General features: G+C 34.2%; 1 protein-coding gene across 1 annotated transcript in view; it reads left to right on the forward strand.

Annotated features, from left to right (window-relative positions):
- Positions 1-18,513, forward strand: part of ed (hemicentin protein echinoid) — a 495,537-nt gene that overhangs the window by 356,803 nt on the left and 120,221 nt on the right. Inside the window, exon 2 of the mRNA XM_085960225.1 lies at positions 9,651-9,852. Within this exon, the coding sequence (XP_085816351.1) occupies positions 9,651-9,852 (202 nt within the window). The remainder of the gene's footprint in view (positions 1-9,650; positions 9,853-18,513) is intronic.

Consider the following 18,513-nt stretch of genomic DNA (forward strand, 5'->3'; position numbering starts at 1 on the left):
TATGTATTACATCTTTTTATACTTTGACTAAGCGACTGGACGAATTTGATTTAGATTTTTTATTCGCCACCCCTAAGCAACGCATGATATGCCTACCCCCACAGAACGTCACTAACTACGCACTAATCATTTTGATTCTGTCAAAGCATTTTACACGTGTATTCATTTTTTTACGTTCGGCCCTGCCCTACTGTCAGTTAGGGGGGTTTCCCGAGATTTTATTAAATGTACGAGTATCACAGGTTTCGACCACCAAAAAAGGTTTGTAATCACCTTATATAAATGTATATTGTGGATGAGTCCTCTTGAATTTGTTGTAAGTCTTTTAAACTAAATTAATGTTACCTGCATTAAGGCGTGTTCTCATTTTATAAAATAATATCATAAGCAACTATGTCTTTTGATATTCAAAATACAGGCAGTTAAAATATAATACCAAGTCGTTTCATAACGTCAAAGGTATTTTGGGTAGTTTGTTATTTGCTTTTTGAGACTTTTGTAATTATAATCGTTGTTGTTTTTGCTACGAAATTTGTAATTACAGAGCTTTTCGGTCGTTATCAACGAAGTTTTGTTATAGTTGTGATAAAACGTCAAAATACTCCGAAAAACCTCTATTTTCTTTCAGTTTCGTATTCTTCGTAAAAAGTTTTAGTTTGCGCGATAAAACGTTGAAACATGGTAACAAAAAATACTTATTTTTATGTTTTGAACTTATAACAAGCAAAACGCTAACTAACATTATTACATTTCACTTTGTTCTGTAATTAATAATCACAATATTTTAATCAGTTAAGTTAGGTATGTAATATGTAAAATATAGTATAGTTTGTTACTTCACATCCTTGTATTGTGGTCATCGAAATGAAAGATACATATTTCCTGATATTCCTCCATTATGCAATTAAGTTGTTAATATATAGATCGTTGATTGTTTTACTAAACTATGCGGTTTAATATAAACGAACAACAAAAATAGAAGTAAAAAACCTTTTTGACAATATTATCACATTGCCGGTTTTAACAGCTCGACAACGATATAGCTACAAAATGGTGCTTATACTTAATAATACATGCTAGATGAGCGAAACACATCTCAGATTATCAATGTGTAGTGAATACTAATACCAAGCTATAGATTAATTTTATAAGTTAAAATCCTATTTGTTAAAAAAAATACTAATTAAGAAGGAATAAATTAAGATGTAGGTACATGTCGTCACCTCAATTTTACAACTAGGTAACTTGCTGTTTTGTGAATAGGTATTATTTCTTATTTTGTCTATAATATATTCCAATCAGCAGATACTTTACATAAAATAAATCGTAATATCAGAATTTGAAAAAAGTAAAGATCTTCATAACTCACGCACTAATAAATTCTACCTTGTCACTGATAACAAATAACATTCATATTTTGATATATCTGGTTTATACTACCCTTTTACATTTACACCATAACTGACTATTGATATGGTGCAATGACGGGTTTAAGTAATTTTAATCCAGTTGTGTGCACTTTATTAAGTTAAACATTCATTTACCCGATAATGTAAAATTCGAAGTTATCTAGTGATATTGTGACGTGATCAAATTCAAATTTAGAATATGTTTCATTTATTTCGCTGTTTTTGACGTTCTTTATTTAAATTTAAATTCTATTTTTAAAACTTTAATTTGACAGGTCGGATTATTATTGTCAAACGGTTAAAATGGATTTTAGACGTTTAACTTAAATTAAATGTAGTCAGAGTAACCTCCACAATTTCTTCGTTTCTATATTATCGGCTCCTTACGTACGTGTCACGTTGAACCCTTCAACCTCTATCAACGTTGAAAATTCGCAGGTATGCGGTAATATGTAGGATACATACATATACCGTGTGCAGGTTATATGTAATATTATACTTGCGCTGTAACCCCCAGGCCCTTTCCTTTGTGCAGTTTACCGATACATTATTCAGGTGGAATATATGTGAAAACCACATTATTGATGTTTTGTGCCATTTGTTGTTTTCCCGGGCTTTTTTTCCACACAAACTGTTGCCAGCGTTTCGTTGCGAATTGTATGTAGCCTTTGCGAACGCACTGAAAGAACAAAAAAAACCCTCGTTGGTTTATGTATGTGTGTTTGTTTATTTGTACTAAACACTACTGACTCCAAAATAGGAATTTTATTTTTCTCTCATTTTGTTTTTTTAGACAAAAAAAAACTAATATTTTGTCACAGTTGATTTCTCAGTATAATTCATATAACAAAAGAACTACCACATATATATAAATATCCATTGTATTATTCTAACTAAAAGGATTTTTCTATTCTATTTGAACATTCTTTCTAGAATTTTCCAACAACATTTCGTGTATACTTTGTCAGCTTTGTTGATTTTCATAATTTACGAATAGGTCAAAACATTATCGGTTATATTATATACTTTAACCAATGTCTAAATATTGAAAAGATTTTATTGGCTGGATGTTGCACATACATATGTACATACGACATGTCTCGGCGAACATCAACTTCTTATGATAACAAATGATTGAAAAATAATTCATTTTATTTTTGTTATATTATATTAATTAACGTACACGTGAGTTTTCCATATAACAGCACATATATTTAAATAAATAAACACATTACACAACCAAAGATACGCATTTTAACATTAAATCGCGTCTTCTATGGAAATTAGTTATAATTTTCCTCAACCTTGTGCCCCTGTCAAAAATACATTTTAAACTACTTAGCTTATAATCATTAATTGGTCATTGCTCCTAACTCCTATCTATTTTCCCATTAATAATTCCCACCAACTATCCCTTTCCCACATTACATTGTTTATTTTCTACCCCCATCACACAGTATTGATACTAGGTATAACATTACATAACCCAAATCTGCTTGATAATATTCACAATATAAATGAAACACGTGTCGTAAATCAATCTTTATATTTTGTATATTAAGTAAATGATATACTCATTTTATAATTCATTCTTTCTTTCAATATTAAATTTCATTCTCAATTTTAAAATCATCATTCAAATAATGATCAAGTAGGTAGGTAATATGTTAGTTTTAGGAATTTTATAAAGAAACTGAAAACGCACCATAAATATTCGACCGACTTTTTATTATACAAAAATACCTACTTGTTCTACCTAAAAGTTTTTCAAAATAATTTCTTCATGCAGTAGCTCTACGCCTCTTTTTTGTGTAGTAGACGTGATGTTTCAACGCTTTAGCTACGTTCAAAAACTTTGCTGCAAGTGTGTCGCTCTTTTTGTTTTCGTTTACTTATGCTTCGCGAGAATGTTTTCAGGACTTTGCCCAAAGTTGACTACTTACATGGTTCTATAAAGTAAAATATTGAAAATTACTACACAAAAAACAAACGTTTTAACAAAACAGCAATCATTAATAAGTATAATTAACAGTATTGAAACAACGCGATCTCATTAGTTAACTCCATTAATTATATTCCAATATATGACCATTTTTCTTAGAATTGACGATTTACACCTCTTGAGTAGTATTTTAATTGTTTTTAAAGAATAATGATCTATTATTAGGCTTTGACGATTTATTTATAATATGATGTCGAGTCTATTGTTATTAATGACATAATGAGATAGGGTTTTTACTAATTTGGTTTTTACACTTCAACTATTCATAATTTGTTTGTTGTATTTTTTGTGACCTTTGTCTTTGTTTTTACCTACTTTATTGTATTGATTTATTAGATAAGCTAGAGTTAAGAGTGTTCGTTGTCATTGTGTGTTTACCTTTTGTGAGTGTACACGGCGCCTGAAGATGCCGAAAGGCGAAACCCGGGTCGCAAAAATCGACTTAATGGAATAGTACAAAACTTAAATCCATTAGAATTAAAACTTGATTTTGAAATAGTTTTGGATTATAAAGTCATCCTCAGAGCTGTTTACGATCACTAATCATAGAGATTAAAAATACAAATAAAATAGACGAACAGTACCTACGCCACTGTTCTGAATGTGAAAGAAACCAGATTTAAACAATACCCTCCCATTTTATGGTGTATATCTAATCATAAAACTTTGTTGTCTAAATCTGAATTAGTGTTATGGTCAATTGTCACTGGTTATGGTAGAGGTAGATCGTTCTGAAATACCTGTCAATATAAATGGCTCAAATATCATAGAGATGACCTAAAAATATAGCTGTACTACACAACTGTCAGTTCAATAATAATTATTGTATTAAAGCTGTCTCACATAATACTTGAATGAGTATTTGACAACAACAACAATATTTGAATTTATGGAGAATTTAAATCTTATACAAGATAGCTGCGGATCGAATGTTCCGAATATGTTTTCAAAATGGCCGCGGTTTGTTTCAGAATAATGCCAGTATTCCCGCGCTAAATTACCACACAGCCATTGGCCACTCTAAATAACTTGCTTATTAGAGCCGTCGTCGTATCATTATCCGGTCGCAGTCGTGCATTTCCCGGCCGGTTTAACCGTTCGGCTGCAGGTTGCAATTAGGCAAAACGATTCAAGGCGGGTTTCCTGTAACCCCTCTCATACTAAATTCTTCTGGTCATATATGCCCATGACGACCTAACCATTACGATTTCTGGACAATTCGTATACCGAGAACACACTAACTTTACTAATAGGTACAGAGATTTTTTGTATATTCGATAATCCGTTTACTCATTTCATTAAGGCTATACTTCAGCCGGGGCACGGTCTAAAACGATCGTGACTACGCGACGCGAAGATTGTGAAAATGACACGTGCAGAACAAAACATAATTTATCATAAAAAGTCAACATGCGTCCATTTAATGTTATGTTGATTGTTCTATTACTAATAATAATAATATATTCATTGACATGTTTTCTTTTTCAAGTAAATGGGTACTTAACGTTTTTTATTCATCTTTACACGATTTAAGAATTAACTCCCCCGTCGCCATCACAAAACAAATTGACGTGTTCACAGCTCGACTTTCGCTCTCCGATTGCCAGCTAGTCCGAAATTTCGTCGCACCTATACGATTCTACCCGAAATTAACCCGATTCTAACGAAAACCTGTTCATTATTGTTACTATCATTATGTTATATTAAAACTCACTCTATTGGTGGATCGACCCCGGTTAACTATATTGCGTCATTTTATGTGTTTTAAGCCGGCGCTCCATTGGCACGCAAGTCAGAGGATTTACAGTCTTCGGACTTTTTTTTCGCGTGGAGCACCCCAGATCTGCGGACTTTTTAATCCGCAGACCAGGCTCGTTGGATTTCAAACATGTTTGATATTTTTGCCAGACTTCGTCAGTCGAGTCAAATTCGATTTGACATTAATACGCAATCATTCGGACCGAAAAAAATCTGTTATTAATTTAAACATTTTCATTGATTAATTTGTTAATTTACACATTAGAAAATGATATATTTACCAATTTTATTTTTATTTGTATTTATAAAATTCATAAAAGAAATCGTAAAACTTGTGTTGTTTTCACTGCTATATTATTTTATGCAAGTCTACATATAAATAACACAAAATTATAGGATTATCGGAAGAAATTACGAGAATCGTAACTTTTCACTTTTGACAGCTCGACTTTTTTATTCGTTCGTTGATCAGTAGCAGAGCATAGACAAATCGGACGATTTATTGTCCTCGGACTTTTGGCTCGCCAATGGAACGCTTGCATTACGTATCCATTCATACTTTCGCCATTTGACCAAATATCGCATTTGAAAAATAGATATTTTTATTGAGATTTTGTTTTTTAGAGAATCGTTTTGATTGACATTATTGATTATAAAATATATATGCTAAAAGGACGAGGGCGCCAGTCCGAATAAGTTCGAGAAACTCTGTAGAACTATAGATATTATATAAATAGAATAGGTAGAGTTTGACTTAAATGTTTTCCCCTGTACCTATTTCGAAGTATATTTCCTTCTGACTGATAACCGAGGAACATCTTAAGGCTGAACCAGTTTTCTAAGCTTTCCTTTAACTATTTAGGCCGCCGCCTTTGAGTCGGATGTCACGTTTCTTCCGGTGATTTCGTTCAAATGTTTCGTTAAATGTTTGAAATAAAATTGATGTCTGCGATCAATTTATTTAATATAAATATTTTCAGTGATGAGAATTCAATCTCCGATCTCATCCAAAATGAGATTGTTTTATAGCTTGACATTCGATTTTTATTTCAAATGATTTCGTTTATAATCTATTTATGGCTTCGTTCGATTTGCGTTTGCCGTTAATGTAAATTGTAAAGACATGGTATGTGACCTTTTAACTAGTATCTACCTATCTGGAAACATCTAGTAATCCGAATATTAAAACAAGACCCGGGTTTTTGTTACGTTTTGGGCGACAAAACTGCGACTGCAAAGATAACATAGAATCAACAACTTAAACATTGTGTCATAAGTTAGGCTACTAAGTCCATGAATATGACAAAGAATCCTATTATTACTTTTAACTTTTAACTTCTACCATTTACCATTAATTGATTTTAAATACCTTTCTACTCTTTCTTTTCTCGACTAATCGAAGGTCGGCTATCATCATATTATATAGGTCATTCAAGAAGCTTTTAAACGATGAGTCCCCGTTTCAGTCGAGCTGTCAGTTATTAAACTGATGTGTCAATGCACAACTAAAGCGGAGGACTGAAAACGAAACGGAGACGTGACGGGATGGGTTTTCCATCGGTTAAATTGACATATACGTGTACCTCCTTGCCTTCTTTTTCATATTACTTTTCTTATTTCGATTGGCATATTATTATTTCTTCGAATATACGTATTATACCAACCAATATGTTTAGATAGTTATTATAAAAATAATTTTCATTTTTAGTTTGTAAAAATACGTATATTATGACGTCCGAAAATACCTTTATAAAAAACTATACATTTTTGTCTCCGTAGAAAATATCTCTCATTGAAAACCTGGTATGTATAGATATCATCATCAGCCGGGGTCAATCCACTGCTGGATGAAGGCCTCCCCAAGCTTTCTCCAACTCTCTCGGTCCTGTGTCGTTCGCTGCCACGTATTTCCGCCGAACTTTACCAGTTCGTCAATCCAGCGGCTTTTAGGGTGACCCTGTGGCCGTTTCGTGCCCCTTGGGTACCACTGAATGACGACATTTGTCCAGTGGCCGTCCCTTCGGCGAGCAATGTGCCCCGCCCATCTCCATTTCAGCTGTTTGGCAACGTCTATAACGTCGCGTACTCCTGTCTGCTTCCTAACCCATTCGTTTCTCTTACGGTCCTTTCGCGTGATGCCCAACATACACCTGTCCATGCCTCGCTGTGTGACTCTTAGCCTTTGGACATCTCTCGTGTTGAGGGTCAACGTCTCGCAGCCATACGTGAGCACGGGTAGCACACATTGGTTGAACACCCTACGCTTAAGACATAATGGTAGGTCACTCTTGAAGATACTATTCAGACGTCCGAAAGCACTCCATCCCAGCTTTGTTCTCCGAGCGATTTCATCGTGCATGCTTCCGTCTATGGACACCTGCTGTCCAAGATAGACGTAGCTGCTGACTTGCTCGAGTTGGGTGCCATAAATAGTAAATACAGTATAGATATAGATTACGCCAATGTTATTAGCTACGGTCAATTAATCTTGACAAATAGATAACAACACATGTTTAGTAAGTATTAATGTCGACCCTTTATCTCACTATGCTAATAAACTCTGTTCCATCCTGTGCTGTCACATTAAGTTACCGTACTAGTTTTACAATAAAAATATTTTAAAATTAATTAACATTTGCGTCCAAGTTTTGTCGGTGGTTCTAACACTAAAAGTGCAAATTAACTGAAATTAAAAAAAAAAACTGACATTCCGACAAAATTTAATATTGATTACGAATAAGAAACGAACGAACGGTGTGATGCTGATGTTTTTAATTAACTTGGTTGATTGACTGTCTTTTTTCGGCTTCGATTTGTTTCGGGACTTGCGATGCCTTAACATACTTGTTTCATACGAACCAACAAGCAAGCCTCAACGTTGGACTGTAATTTTGAGTTGAGGTATGCGTCGGAAGGACTATTAACGTGCCGCGTGATGGCGTTCTGAATATACTGACGTTACCAACGCGCGTGTCGGATGACTGGAGACCATTTTGCAGTCACGAAACTCTCCTGAACTCGCAGCGTCAATAATGTATTACATAAATTAGTACAAAACAAATCGCTCCCCACTATAAAGTTAATTATATCACTGACCGCAGTATTGGTCTGTTTCCACATTTTTTAAAACAAAGTCAGCCGATAGGACCAATCATATAAGTATTGCAAGATAAGGAAGGCAGTGTTTTAATTGCAATTGCTATCTGCAAATTGTAGTATTGGTTCATTGAAAATAAATACGTATGACTAATTGACAAAGTTTAGTGTGTGTCGGGTCTTAACATCCTACCTCCACTCTTCGCCAATGAGGATACGGTATATAAACTTATAGAGTCAGACGCTTGTATACACAGAACATATTAATACATATAGTTCAGATAGGCTATACCCAGATACACTACATTTTGACGCAGGATTTTGTACGAGTGTCCTGCGAAAATTAAGTATACATTATACGTGCAATGGTGTGTTGCAACCTTCAAATACATCAATATTGAATGAGCGTCAGTGCATACATTGAGAGCAATTGGCAGAACTAAGAACAAGTTTAGAATGACGTATTCTTGACACGTGTTTAAGTTTATCCCACATTTTTCCACACTCGAGATCGGTTGCCTGTTAATCCACACCCGTTGTATATTTCAGTTCCCATTAATATATTTCAATATTTATTGAAAAAAAGATTCCATTAACAGAAAACATAAGTTTTGTATAACACACGGTTCAAAACCATGTGTAATTTTAATCTATGGATAAGCCTCTAAAATTCGTCTAAAATATCATGAATTTATTTAAAAAAAAAAAATCTAAACAAGTGACATTTATTTGAATGAATGAATTGACTTAAGAACATTTTTTTTCATTTTAATTAATTTAAATCATTCTTTGCTGTGAAAAGAATTCTTAGTTCCAAAATATAACCTTTAAGGCCCGTTTCAGACTCCACCGGTGTCGCGCTCGTATATAATAAGGAGGCCTTTGTATTGTATTATGTTTATGAACGCCCCGAGCTAATGAGTCAAAACGTGTATGGTACACTTTTCCGTCGGCCGCTACATATCGTCGCTTAAGAAACAACACCGCGGAAGTCAATTAATTAAAATTTTCAGGGGCAAACAAAAACATTCTCAAAAAATTGAAAATCGATACCTTTTAACTTATTTTTTGTGTTTAGTTAAAAAAAAAAAAAAAAACACTTTTTTAACTAAACACAAAAAAAAATAAGTTAAAAGGTATCAATTTTAAATTTTTGGTTTTGACGGTTTTTGTTTGCCCCTGAAAATTTTAATTAATTGACTTCCGCGGTGTTGTTTCTTAAGCGACGATATACGAGCGCGACACCGGTGTCCCGTCTGAAACGGGGGTAATTTGTGTTCTTCTATTGTTTTAACACTACTTGAGGCTTCATACGATAAATTATTATATTTAGTTGTATTGATCCATTTTTTCTGCTTTTCTAACGTAACGTTTTTTCTTTGCAGTAATCCTGATGCTCTTGGCTCCGCACATCTTGGCAGCCGGAGAAGAAGTCCGCGACACCCGCGAAGGAGAAAACGTGTCCCTGGAGTGCCGTTTCACTCCTCGCCCCATCACAGATAAGCTCACATACTTCTGGGTCCGTTCCAATCATAACGTGCACGACAATGTAGCCATTGGAGACGTACCGCTATCCACCAACTACAAGTAAGTGTCTGTTTTACATACACATTAAAAATTAAAAAAAATCGATTGGTAATGGTTTTTTTACGTGTGCATATAATGCCAACATAATATGGTACGAGGGTGGGTCAATAAGTCCTTAGAAAAGCCGACAGGTGGCGCGACTAGTACTGTAAGCGGTTTGTTTTCATGCAGCGGCACTACCGATTCAGTATGCTGCGAAGTTTCAATCAGATTGGTCGGGTTGTTGTGTGTTTCTCGTACATTTAAAAAAAAAATTTGCTTGTGGAAAATGGAAAATGGAGAAAATTGAGTTTAGAGCTGTTATTAAACATTTTAATATAAAAGGGTTAACAGCAAAGGAAATAAAAAATGAGTTGGTTTAGTTCACGGCATATCTGCTCCTTCACTTGCAACTATTTATAACTGGTTAAATGAATTTAAACGTGGTCGTACATCAACAAAGGATGAACCACGCTCAGGACGTCCTGTAGAGGTGACTACACCAGAAATGATCAATAAAATCCACGATATGGTGTTAAGTGACCGAAGATTAACGTTGAGTGAGATAATTGAGGTTACAGGGATCTCAAAAGGTAGCGTCATTTCTATTTTACATGACAAATTGGGCATGAAAAATATTTCTGCAAGATGGGTGCCGCGTTTGCTCACAGTCGACAATAAACGCAGTAGGGTGGTGGCCTCTAAAGCCCTGTTGTCGCTCATGCAACGCAATCCGGATGAATTTTTTCGTCGCTTTCTGACTGTAGATGAAACATGGATACACCACTATACTCCCGAGACGAAAGAACAGTCAAAGCAGTGGATTGCGAAGGCAAACCATGTCCAAAGAAGGCGAAACCCGTAAAATCAGCTAGTAAGGTTATGGCTACTGTATTTTGGGATGCACGTGAAATTATTTTCGTTGACTATTTGGAAAAAGGAAAAACAATAACAGGGGATTATTATGCATCTTTATTGGACCAGCTAAAAAACAAAATTGAAGAAAAACGGCCTCATTTAAACAGGAAAAAAATCCTCTTTCATCAGGACAATGCCCGTGTTCACACATGTTTACGATCAATGGCTAAAATTGAAGAATTGAAGTTCGAATTGGTCAACCACCCACCGTATTCGCCAGATTTAGCCCCCAGTGACTTTTTCCTTTTCCCAAACTTAAAAAAATGGCTAAGTGGACAACGTTTTTTTTCAAATGAAGAAGTCATCGATCGGACAAATGCTTATTTTGAGGACCTTCCGAAAACTTATTTTTCTGACGGTTTAAAAAAAATTGAGAAACGTCTAACCAAGTGTATTGAGCTCCAAGGAGATTATGTTGAGAAATAAAAAAAAAATACAAAAATAAAAACTGTTTTAATGCTTTTTTCTAAGGAATTATTGACCCACCCTCGTAACTTCCAATATCCGTCTATATTATAATTCGCCATTTACTAGTGCGCGCAGTGCCTAAAGATGCCGAAAGACGAATCTCGAGTCACAAAAAATAACCCATATGGAACAATAAAAAAATTAAATCAATTATGTATAAATATGTATACACATGTATATTATATATTATGAAACCAATGCTTATGGACATTAAAATATTAAAAAAAAAAATACGTTTAAGTTCTGCGGATAGGTAATGAAAGAAAATATGTCTGTATTCTTAATTTTGAGAACACGGGGTTGTAAGTATTGAAACTGTTCATATTTTACGGTATAAATACATGTTATGTGATTATTAAGCGTTCACTGTAATGATAAGAAAAGATAGGGTATCATAATGGCACAAACATATTTGTGCTGCAGAAAAGTTAATTACCTTTACCTGACGCGTCGGCTTATAGTGTCGTGGGTCCCAGGATCGAATCCTGGGTCTGGCAAATACACGTCATTATCTTTCAATTTGTGTTTGGAGACAGAATATGAACCTAATAGGTTGAGCAAGTGGCTAACATTCATTTGTTCATTCATTCATTCATTCAGACGCGGGTGCAAATGACGCATGCCGACCGAAATATAATTTGTCATATAAATCCAACATGTGTCCATTTAATGTTCTGTTTATTGTTCTATTAGTAACAATAATAATATATTCATTGACATGTTTTCTTTTTCTAGTAAATTGGTAACGTTTTTAGTCATCTTTACACCATTTAAGAATTAATACCCCCGTCGCCATCACGAAACAAATTGACGTATTTACACCTCGACGTTCATTCTCCGAATGCCAACGCAGTGTTGCCAACTAAAATTTTCAAAGTTCAGTAGATTTTTTGATTTTTTCTTCAAAATATCAGTAGATTGACAAAAATGTATGAAATTCAACGATTGTGTTTGGTGAAAGCGTGCATATTGACATAATGTCACAAGTGTCTTTTAAAAAATCGTGTAAAAAGTGACTTTTGTTCATCACAAATATCATAATTTCTTCTTTTCCTGACAAAAATTTCAGTAGATCTACTGAAATTTCAGTAGACATGGCAACACTTTGCCAGCGAGTCCAAAATTTCGTCGCGCCTATAGTTGACATGCACTTAATGTACACTTTCTGATTTTATCACAAACTAAATTTCAATTATGTTATATGAATATTTATATTAAATCCATGTTTATCCATGTTAAAAGGACGAAAAGGTTGTCTTCAAAATATTTTGTTCGTAAAATACCCGCTTTTCCAAAATATCGGCATTTTTTTTTACCTAATAACGCAAGTTGCGTATATTGTATTTATGGGTTTTTGATGCTGAACAAAAAAATAACACTGGCGTCAAAATGTAAGCATTTTGTTTCGCCCCGACGACACTTGATTGACAATATTCTTCAATCACATTTCGACATTTCGATCACAATATCGACTCGGTCGAAAGAAAAAAATACACAGTTTCTGCATGACAACCCTATTCAATTTTTGACAAAGCGGCCTAAACCAATATGGGCTTTCTATGACGCCTGTCAGAAGTCTGCAATCATCGGCAAAGCCTATTATTTTGTTGACTATTACAATCATCATTCTAAAAATGTGCCGTTGACACTACCGATGACTTTCGCATGTTTACTTGATTGGAGGTATGTCCGGAAACTTGTACGTATGCAGTTCGCCGTATCACACTTCACCTTGAAAATAAATGTATCGGAAATATATTGGCGTATATTAAAGACCGTCCAACCTCTTTGGGTCGTGGATTACTGACATAATATTCATGTCTAAATAAAACACGGTTCTTGTCGGATTACACTTTACAGGAAGCCAGCAGCAAAGAAATTTTGAAAATAGCAGATATATTGGATTATTTGTTAGGTTAGGTTAGGTTTTCATTCTTGAATTAATGAACATGGCCAAAATCAGCTATGAAAATTGAATTAATGTTTATATTGAATCGAATAAAATTGGAGATCGTGTAGTATACGTCATCTCTTTCCGATAAGAAAGCTCACGGTGAAATGTTTTACGTACCTACAATTTACATGTAACCGATTGCCTAGATTTTTCATTGATAATAATAAGTCGCTGATTTCGGCAGCGAATGTTAGACATCTAACTTTTTAACTTGCGTTCCTTAGAACGAGTGTATATTACGCCCTTTAGCTTACGATAATTGTTGCTTAATTAATTATTTAACTCACCGATCTGTTACTATTTTCTTCACTGCCCACTATCTATATTATGGCAAAGTCAAATTCTGTGACCACAGTTTGTTTAACCATGCCGTCCATTGTGTAATAATTGCCGCACGGAAATGGTGTGGACATCCTTCGCCTTAGCATAATATTTGATTGACGTATTTGCCCCTCTTCGCTTTGTGATAGCCAAAGCTTTGATAGAACCCTTGACACAAAAGGTATTAAGTAGTTTTTCATCGAGTGGAGGAGAGTAGTTCACCTTTGTTCCCGATACTTCGTGTAACCGTTGCTTACCGCACTTTAACCGTCGAATTTAGTTCGTAACTATTAACACTATACTGATCAAATCGATTTAAATTCATCAGAGAAAACACTGAAATTTTAATTACATTAATAATTTATTATTTATTAACTATTAAAACCAATAAACAAATAGGTATACAACTAAAAATCAATGCGTGAACGAAATTAGAATATCGCTGTATATTCTAGTTTTTAAGATGTTGCGGTGTCTAAAGTTTTTTGATTTAACTCAATACACCATGTGCATATTTTGCAAGCCACATAAAGAATGGTTACATGTAAATTGTACGTAGAACATTTCACCGTGGCACAGTTCGCCGTGAGCATTCTTATAGGAAAGAGATGACCGTATACTATACGGTCTCCAATTTTATTAAATTCAACATGCACATTAATTCAATTTTCATAGCTGATTTTAGCAAAATTCATGAATTCATGAATGAACACCTAACATAACCTAACCTAACAATTATTCCAGTAGATCGGCTATTTTCAAAATTTGTTTGCTGCTGGCTTCCTGTAAACTGTAAAGTGTAAACCGACAAGAACCGTGTTTTATTTAGAGACTTACTATTCGACCCAAAGAGGTTGGACCGTCTTTAATATACGGCCATATATTTCCGATACAGCATTTTACGGTGAAGTGTGATACGGCGAACTGCATACGTACAAGTTTCCGGACACGATAAAGAATGCGACATCTGGGAAAAAAATCGCTGTATCGGCAACGCTGATTAGGTGTCGAAAATTAACCCTGTAAGAATTCTAAGCGTATTTCCGCATTAGGTAGTAATCCTAAATTTATTGCAAATCGGTAGACTATGTCAATCTTATCAATTCAACCCTTTTTCTTTCTTAAAAAAAAAATACCTTTCCTCTTTAAGAAATAATGAGGTCGTTGATATTTTCCATCGGATATCTAATACTTCTTCGGCTTATTATTACTTTACGTCATAGCCTCTGTATTTCCTGATTTTCCACCGCGATAACACCGCAGCCTATTTCAGTTTTTCTTTTCCGCCGGGAAAGAATTTTCAAAAGAAAGAAAAAATCGTCCCACACACATCCTCAAGTGTTTGCTTTTTTTTTCTTCTTTTTTAAGATAAGACAGCTTAGGCACTTAGTGAGGTCTAATGTTGTTTTTATCGATTCAAGAAAAAGAAAAGTTTGCGCCTGAAATGTTCTTGTTACTGGGAGATTATTGAATACACTGAACGCAATCTCTTGAATACAAAGCAGTTTACAGGAACAATATTGAGTAAGTAATAATAATCCCATCCAGTAAAAGCATATTATTTTTGTTTGTTTTTATTTAGACCTGAAAAAACCGACACGAAAGTCAGACAACAAGTTTTCAGAAGTAGGTACGTGTTAACAAAGAGAGAGAGTTGCAATAAACTGGACGAGTAGAATTCACTGGTGTGAAGCCACTTCATCACAGTTTGGCTTATATAATAATATTATGATAACACATGAGTTTGTTGTCTAAATAAAAAATATTTGTAATTATTATTTGTATGTACTAGTTAAAAATGATAGTTAGCTGTGTCAAAGTTGAGTAAACGAACTGAGAAAAAGGACGGTGAAAACTAAAATGCATGTTTCAATGGTGGCAAAAATACCAATGCAATTAAAGGTATGGGCAGGATGTCACTAAGTTTGCAAATCGAGATTTGAATGCCATCTAGTGACAAATTTTCGAACGAAACGAAACAGTATAAAAAAGCAAAAAAAGCTTTGAGTCATAAGATATCCCAGTTACACCCAAAAAATCCTCCAAAAATTTTGCATTGCAAGTTTATGAGTTTTATATAAATGAGATAACACTAATACATAAACAATAAATAAAAATGGTACAGAAGAGGTCAATATGATTGCTACGATTTTAAATTATGTCTCATGAACATTTTATCAAAATTGACACCCATCTTTCTTTCCCTGGACCCTTTAATTATGAATCGCTTTTGCTGTGACCACGGTAGGTACTACTGTAGAATGATTCCAGTTTACGTAGTTATTTATATACCTATTATGGATTTTAAACTCAAAATGTACGTTAGTGTTAAAGATAGCACAATTGGGAAAATATTACTTTGTAACGTTGGTGTAACACGTACCTATATTCATATTTTTTTTTGAATATTTGGCTCCAATATGAGTGAACGAGAGCCATACTGACGTTGCGGCTAACCGAAACAATTGAAAAAATACCTGTTGTGCACGCGCCCCGGTCAAGTTAAATTTGTTCCAAGCATAAATGTTTATTTCTACCAAAAATGTCATTATATGCGGCTGTACATTAAGTTACACATCAATAGATTCGACGTGTTACAGTCGTGTAGTGTGTGTACGATATGACTAAGGGTTAGGTCCGATTCCATTTCCAAATCACCGAAGTACTACTTCTAAAATTACGTAACACGCAGGAGGGTAGGTAGATATGATTATTGAAACATTCCCTCCGTACACTCGTTAAACGCGATTACATGATCCGGATTTAACCGGAACATTACCAACCAACACGTGTACATATTTGCTTCTTATCGCAGAGGTGGATCCGAACCCATTTCATAATACAAACAATTACCTACCACTGCACACATTTATAGTGCTTCCTGTTTACCTATCCCCTCGCTAAGTAGTTGCAATATTGTTGAACGGAATGATACGAATCACCCCCTCTCCGCCAACTGCTAATATCATACTAATGTTTTTACGTGTTTGAAATTGAATATCTTTCGAAAGTATTATCGGGTCATTTGCCATAATATGGTTCAGTAACATCAGAAAACATACGCTTAACAAAATCCTACCAAAAGTATTTTTACTAAAAATTCTTATCAAGATTAGCAGGTGTAATTTTCATATTGTGCTACTTTATCTGATGAAATTCATGTACTAGCTGCTTACTAATTATAAGTAAACTTATTTGAAATGAAATGATTATTAAATTATACAATATACAAAGACTTAACGGCCCACATGCAACGTAGTTCAAAATGGAGATTTTATGGTATTTTCAAAGCATTAGCCTGAACATTCTTTAAACGTTGTAGATAATCTATTTATATAATTTTGAAGCCTTATTATCCTCTATATTCATTTTAAACATTTGATGACTGCATAAAGTATTTTTATTACATTTCCGACGACCATATCCGATCCTGATAGGATCATATGGGCCTCCACAGAGTGGAGGTTTGTATTGACAGATTTTGTTTTTTACGAGAAATGGATGTCAGCCACTTGCTCAACCTATTAGGTCCATACCCTGACACACACAAATTGAAAAACAATTTTTGTACTTGCCAGACCCAGGATTCGAACCTGGGACCCACGGCTTTGTAGTCCAACGCTTATGCCGCGCGGCCACCGTGGGCATAACATAGTATTATTTTAAACCTCTCGATCTAATGTTTTAGAATATAGTCATATTTCAGTACATTCATGTACAGTGGTGTTAAGATTTTTTAAACGCATTTATAAAACCATTAGTAAAATTTATAGATATATATTTATTTAGACAGTATTATAGTAAAATATTTACGATAAAAAAATATATTTATAATCCTGTGATCCCAAATTTCACAAGTATTAGGCATTTTATTATTCAAAAAATGGTTAAGATTACCACATTTCAAGATAATTCTAAAGATACTGATTATAAGCTATGTCTTTGACCATTCAAATGTGATAAAACATCATTGTTTTATAATAATTATTGACCTAAGAATAAGGTAGTATTTTACGTCATTTCTATTGGCATTTCCCAGTGGTTAGGCTACAGCATACGGCCGTAGCCATAAATTGACAAACTATAACTGAAGTAGGCAGTAAGATCATGTTAACGCGCGTGTTTGAACATGTACCGAACTGGAAAAGAAAATCGTTTTTTCGGCCTGGGGGCCCGCGTCAGCATAATAATAGTGGCCATGGCTCTGGCCTACGGGTTCGAATACCTCATCAAACCCCAATTTGTGTAGTATTTACAATGTGTGTCTACAGAACGACGACTTAATTGAATTAAGTAAACGGTTCATATTTTTCAACGCAAAAAACTATGAAACAACCTATATTGTGTGAATCAAACGGGGAACGTAACCCGATGTAATGTGAATTAGTAAATTTTCCGAATATATTAAAATATTTGTCAGCCATCGGTTTTACTGAAACAATGTTCGGAGTAATTTTCACCGACGCTTTACCAAGGCAACAATTTTTTTTTATGAAATTGCTAACTATTATTAAATATTTTTATTTCCCTACAACTACTATGTATTTGAATACAGATCTGTAAAAATTTTATTTCTGAATGTGGTTAAATAAAAACCACGTTTAATTACTGTTAACTATTTCATAATATAAATATTTCTATTTGTAGATACCTACAACAAAAGATAGAAGTTTAACAAAATCGAGTTGATATTTACTAAATCGGTATTGGAAACTTCTTTGGTACATTTAATAATGTATAGGCATACTTGTTGATAAACCGCCCATGTGGGTTGTTCAGTTTCCGCCCACATCATGCGTAGGGCGTATTGAATGATACCAATAAATAATATTATTAACTATACATTGTGAATCAGTCTTCGGTTACTTTTACGAAGAAAGCCTCCATTAGCTTGACTGTCGTCAAATTTTATCTACTGGTGTGACATTAACCGTGAGTCAAGTCAAGTCGCGTGGGTTAAAATTCTAATGAATAGATCCAGTTATTTTTATTGACAAACGTTTTTATATCTTTATTACACT

The sequence above is a fragment of the Rhyacophila brunnea genome, unplaced genomic scaffold (genome assembly GCF_057557595.1).
Source record: "Rhyacophila brunnea isolate RB1 unplaced genomic scaffold, BYU_Rbru_1.0 scaffold_11, whole genome shotgun sequence".
Taxonomy (NCBI): Eukaryota; Metazoa; Arthropoda; class Insecta; order Trichoptera; family Rhyacophilidae; genus Rhyacophila; species Rhyacophila brunnea.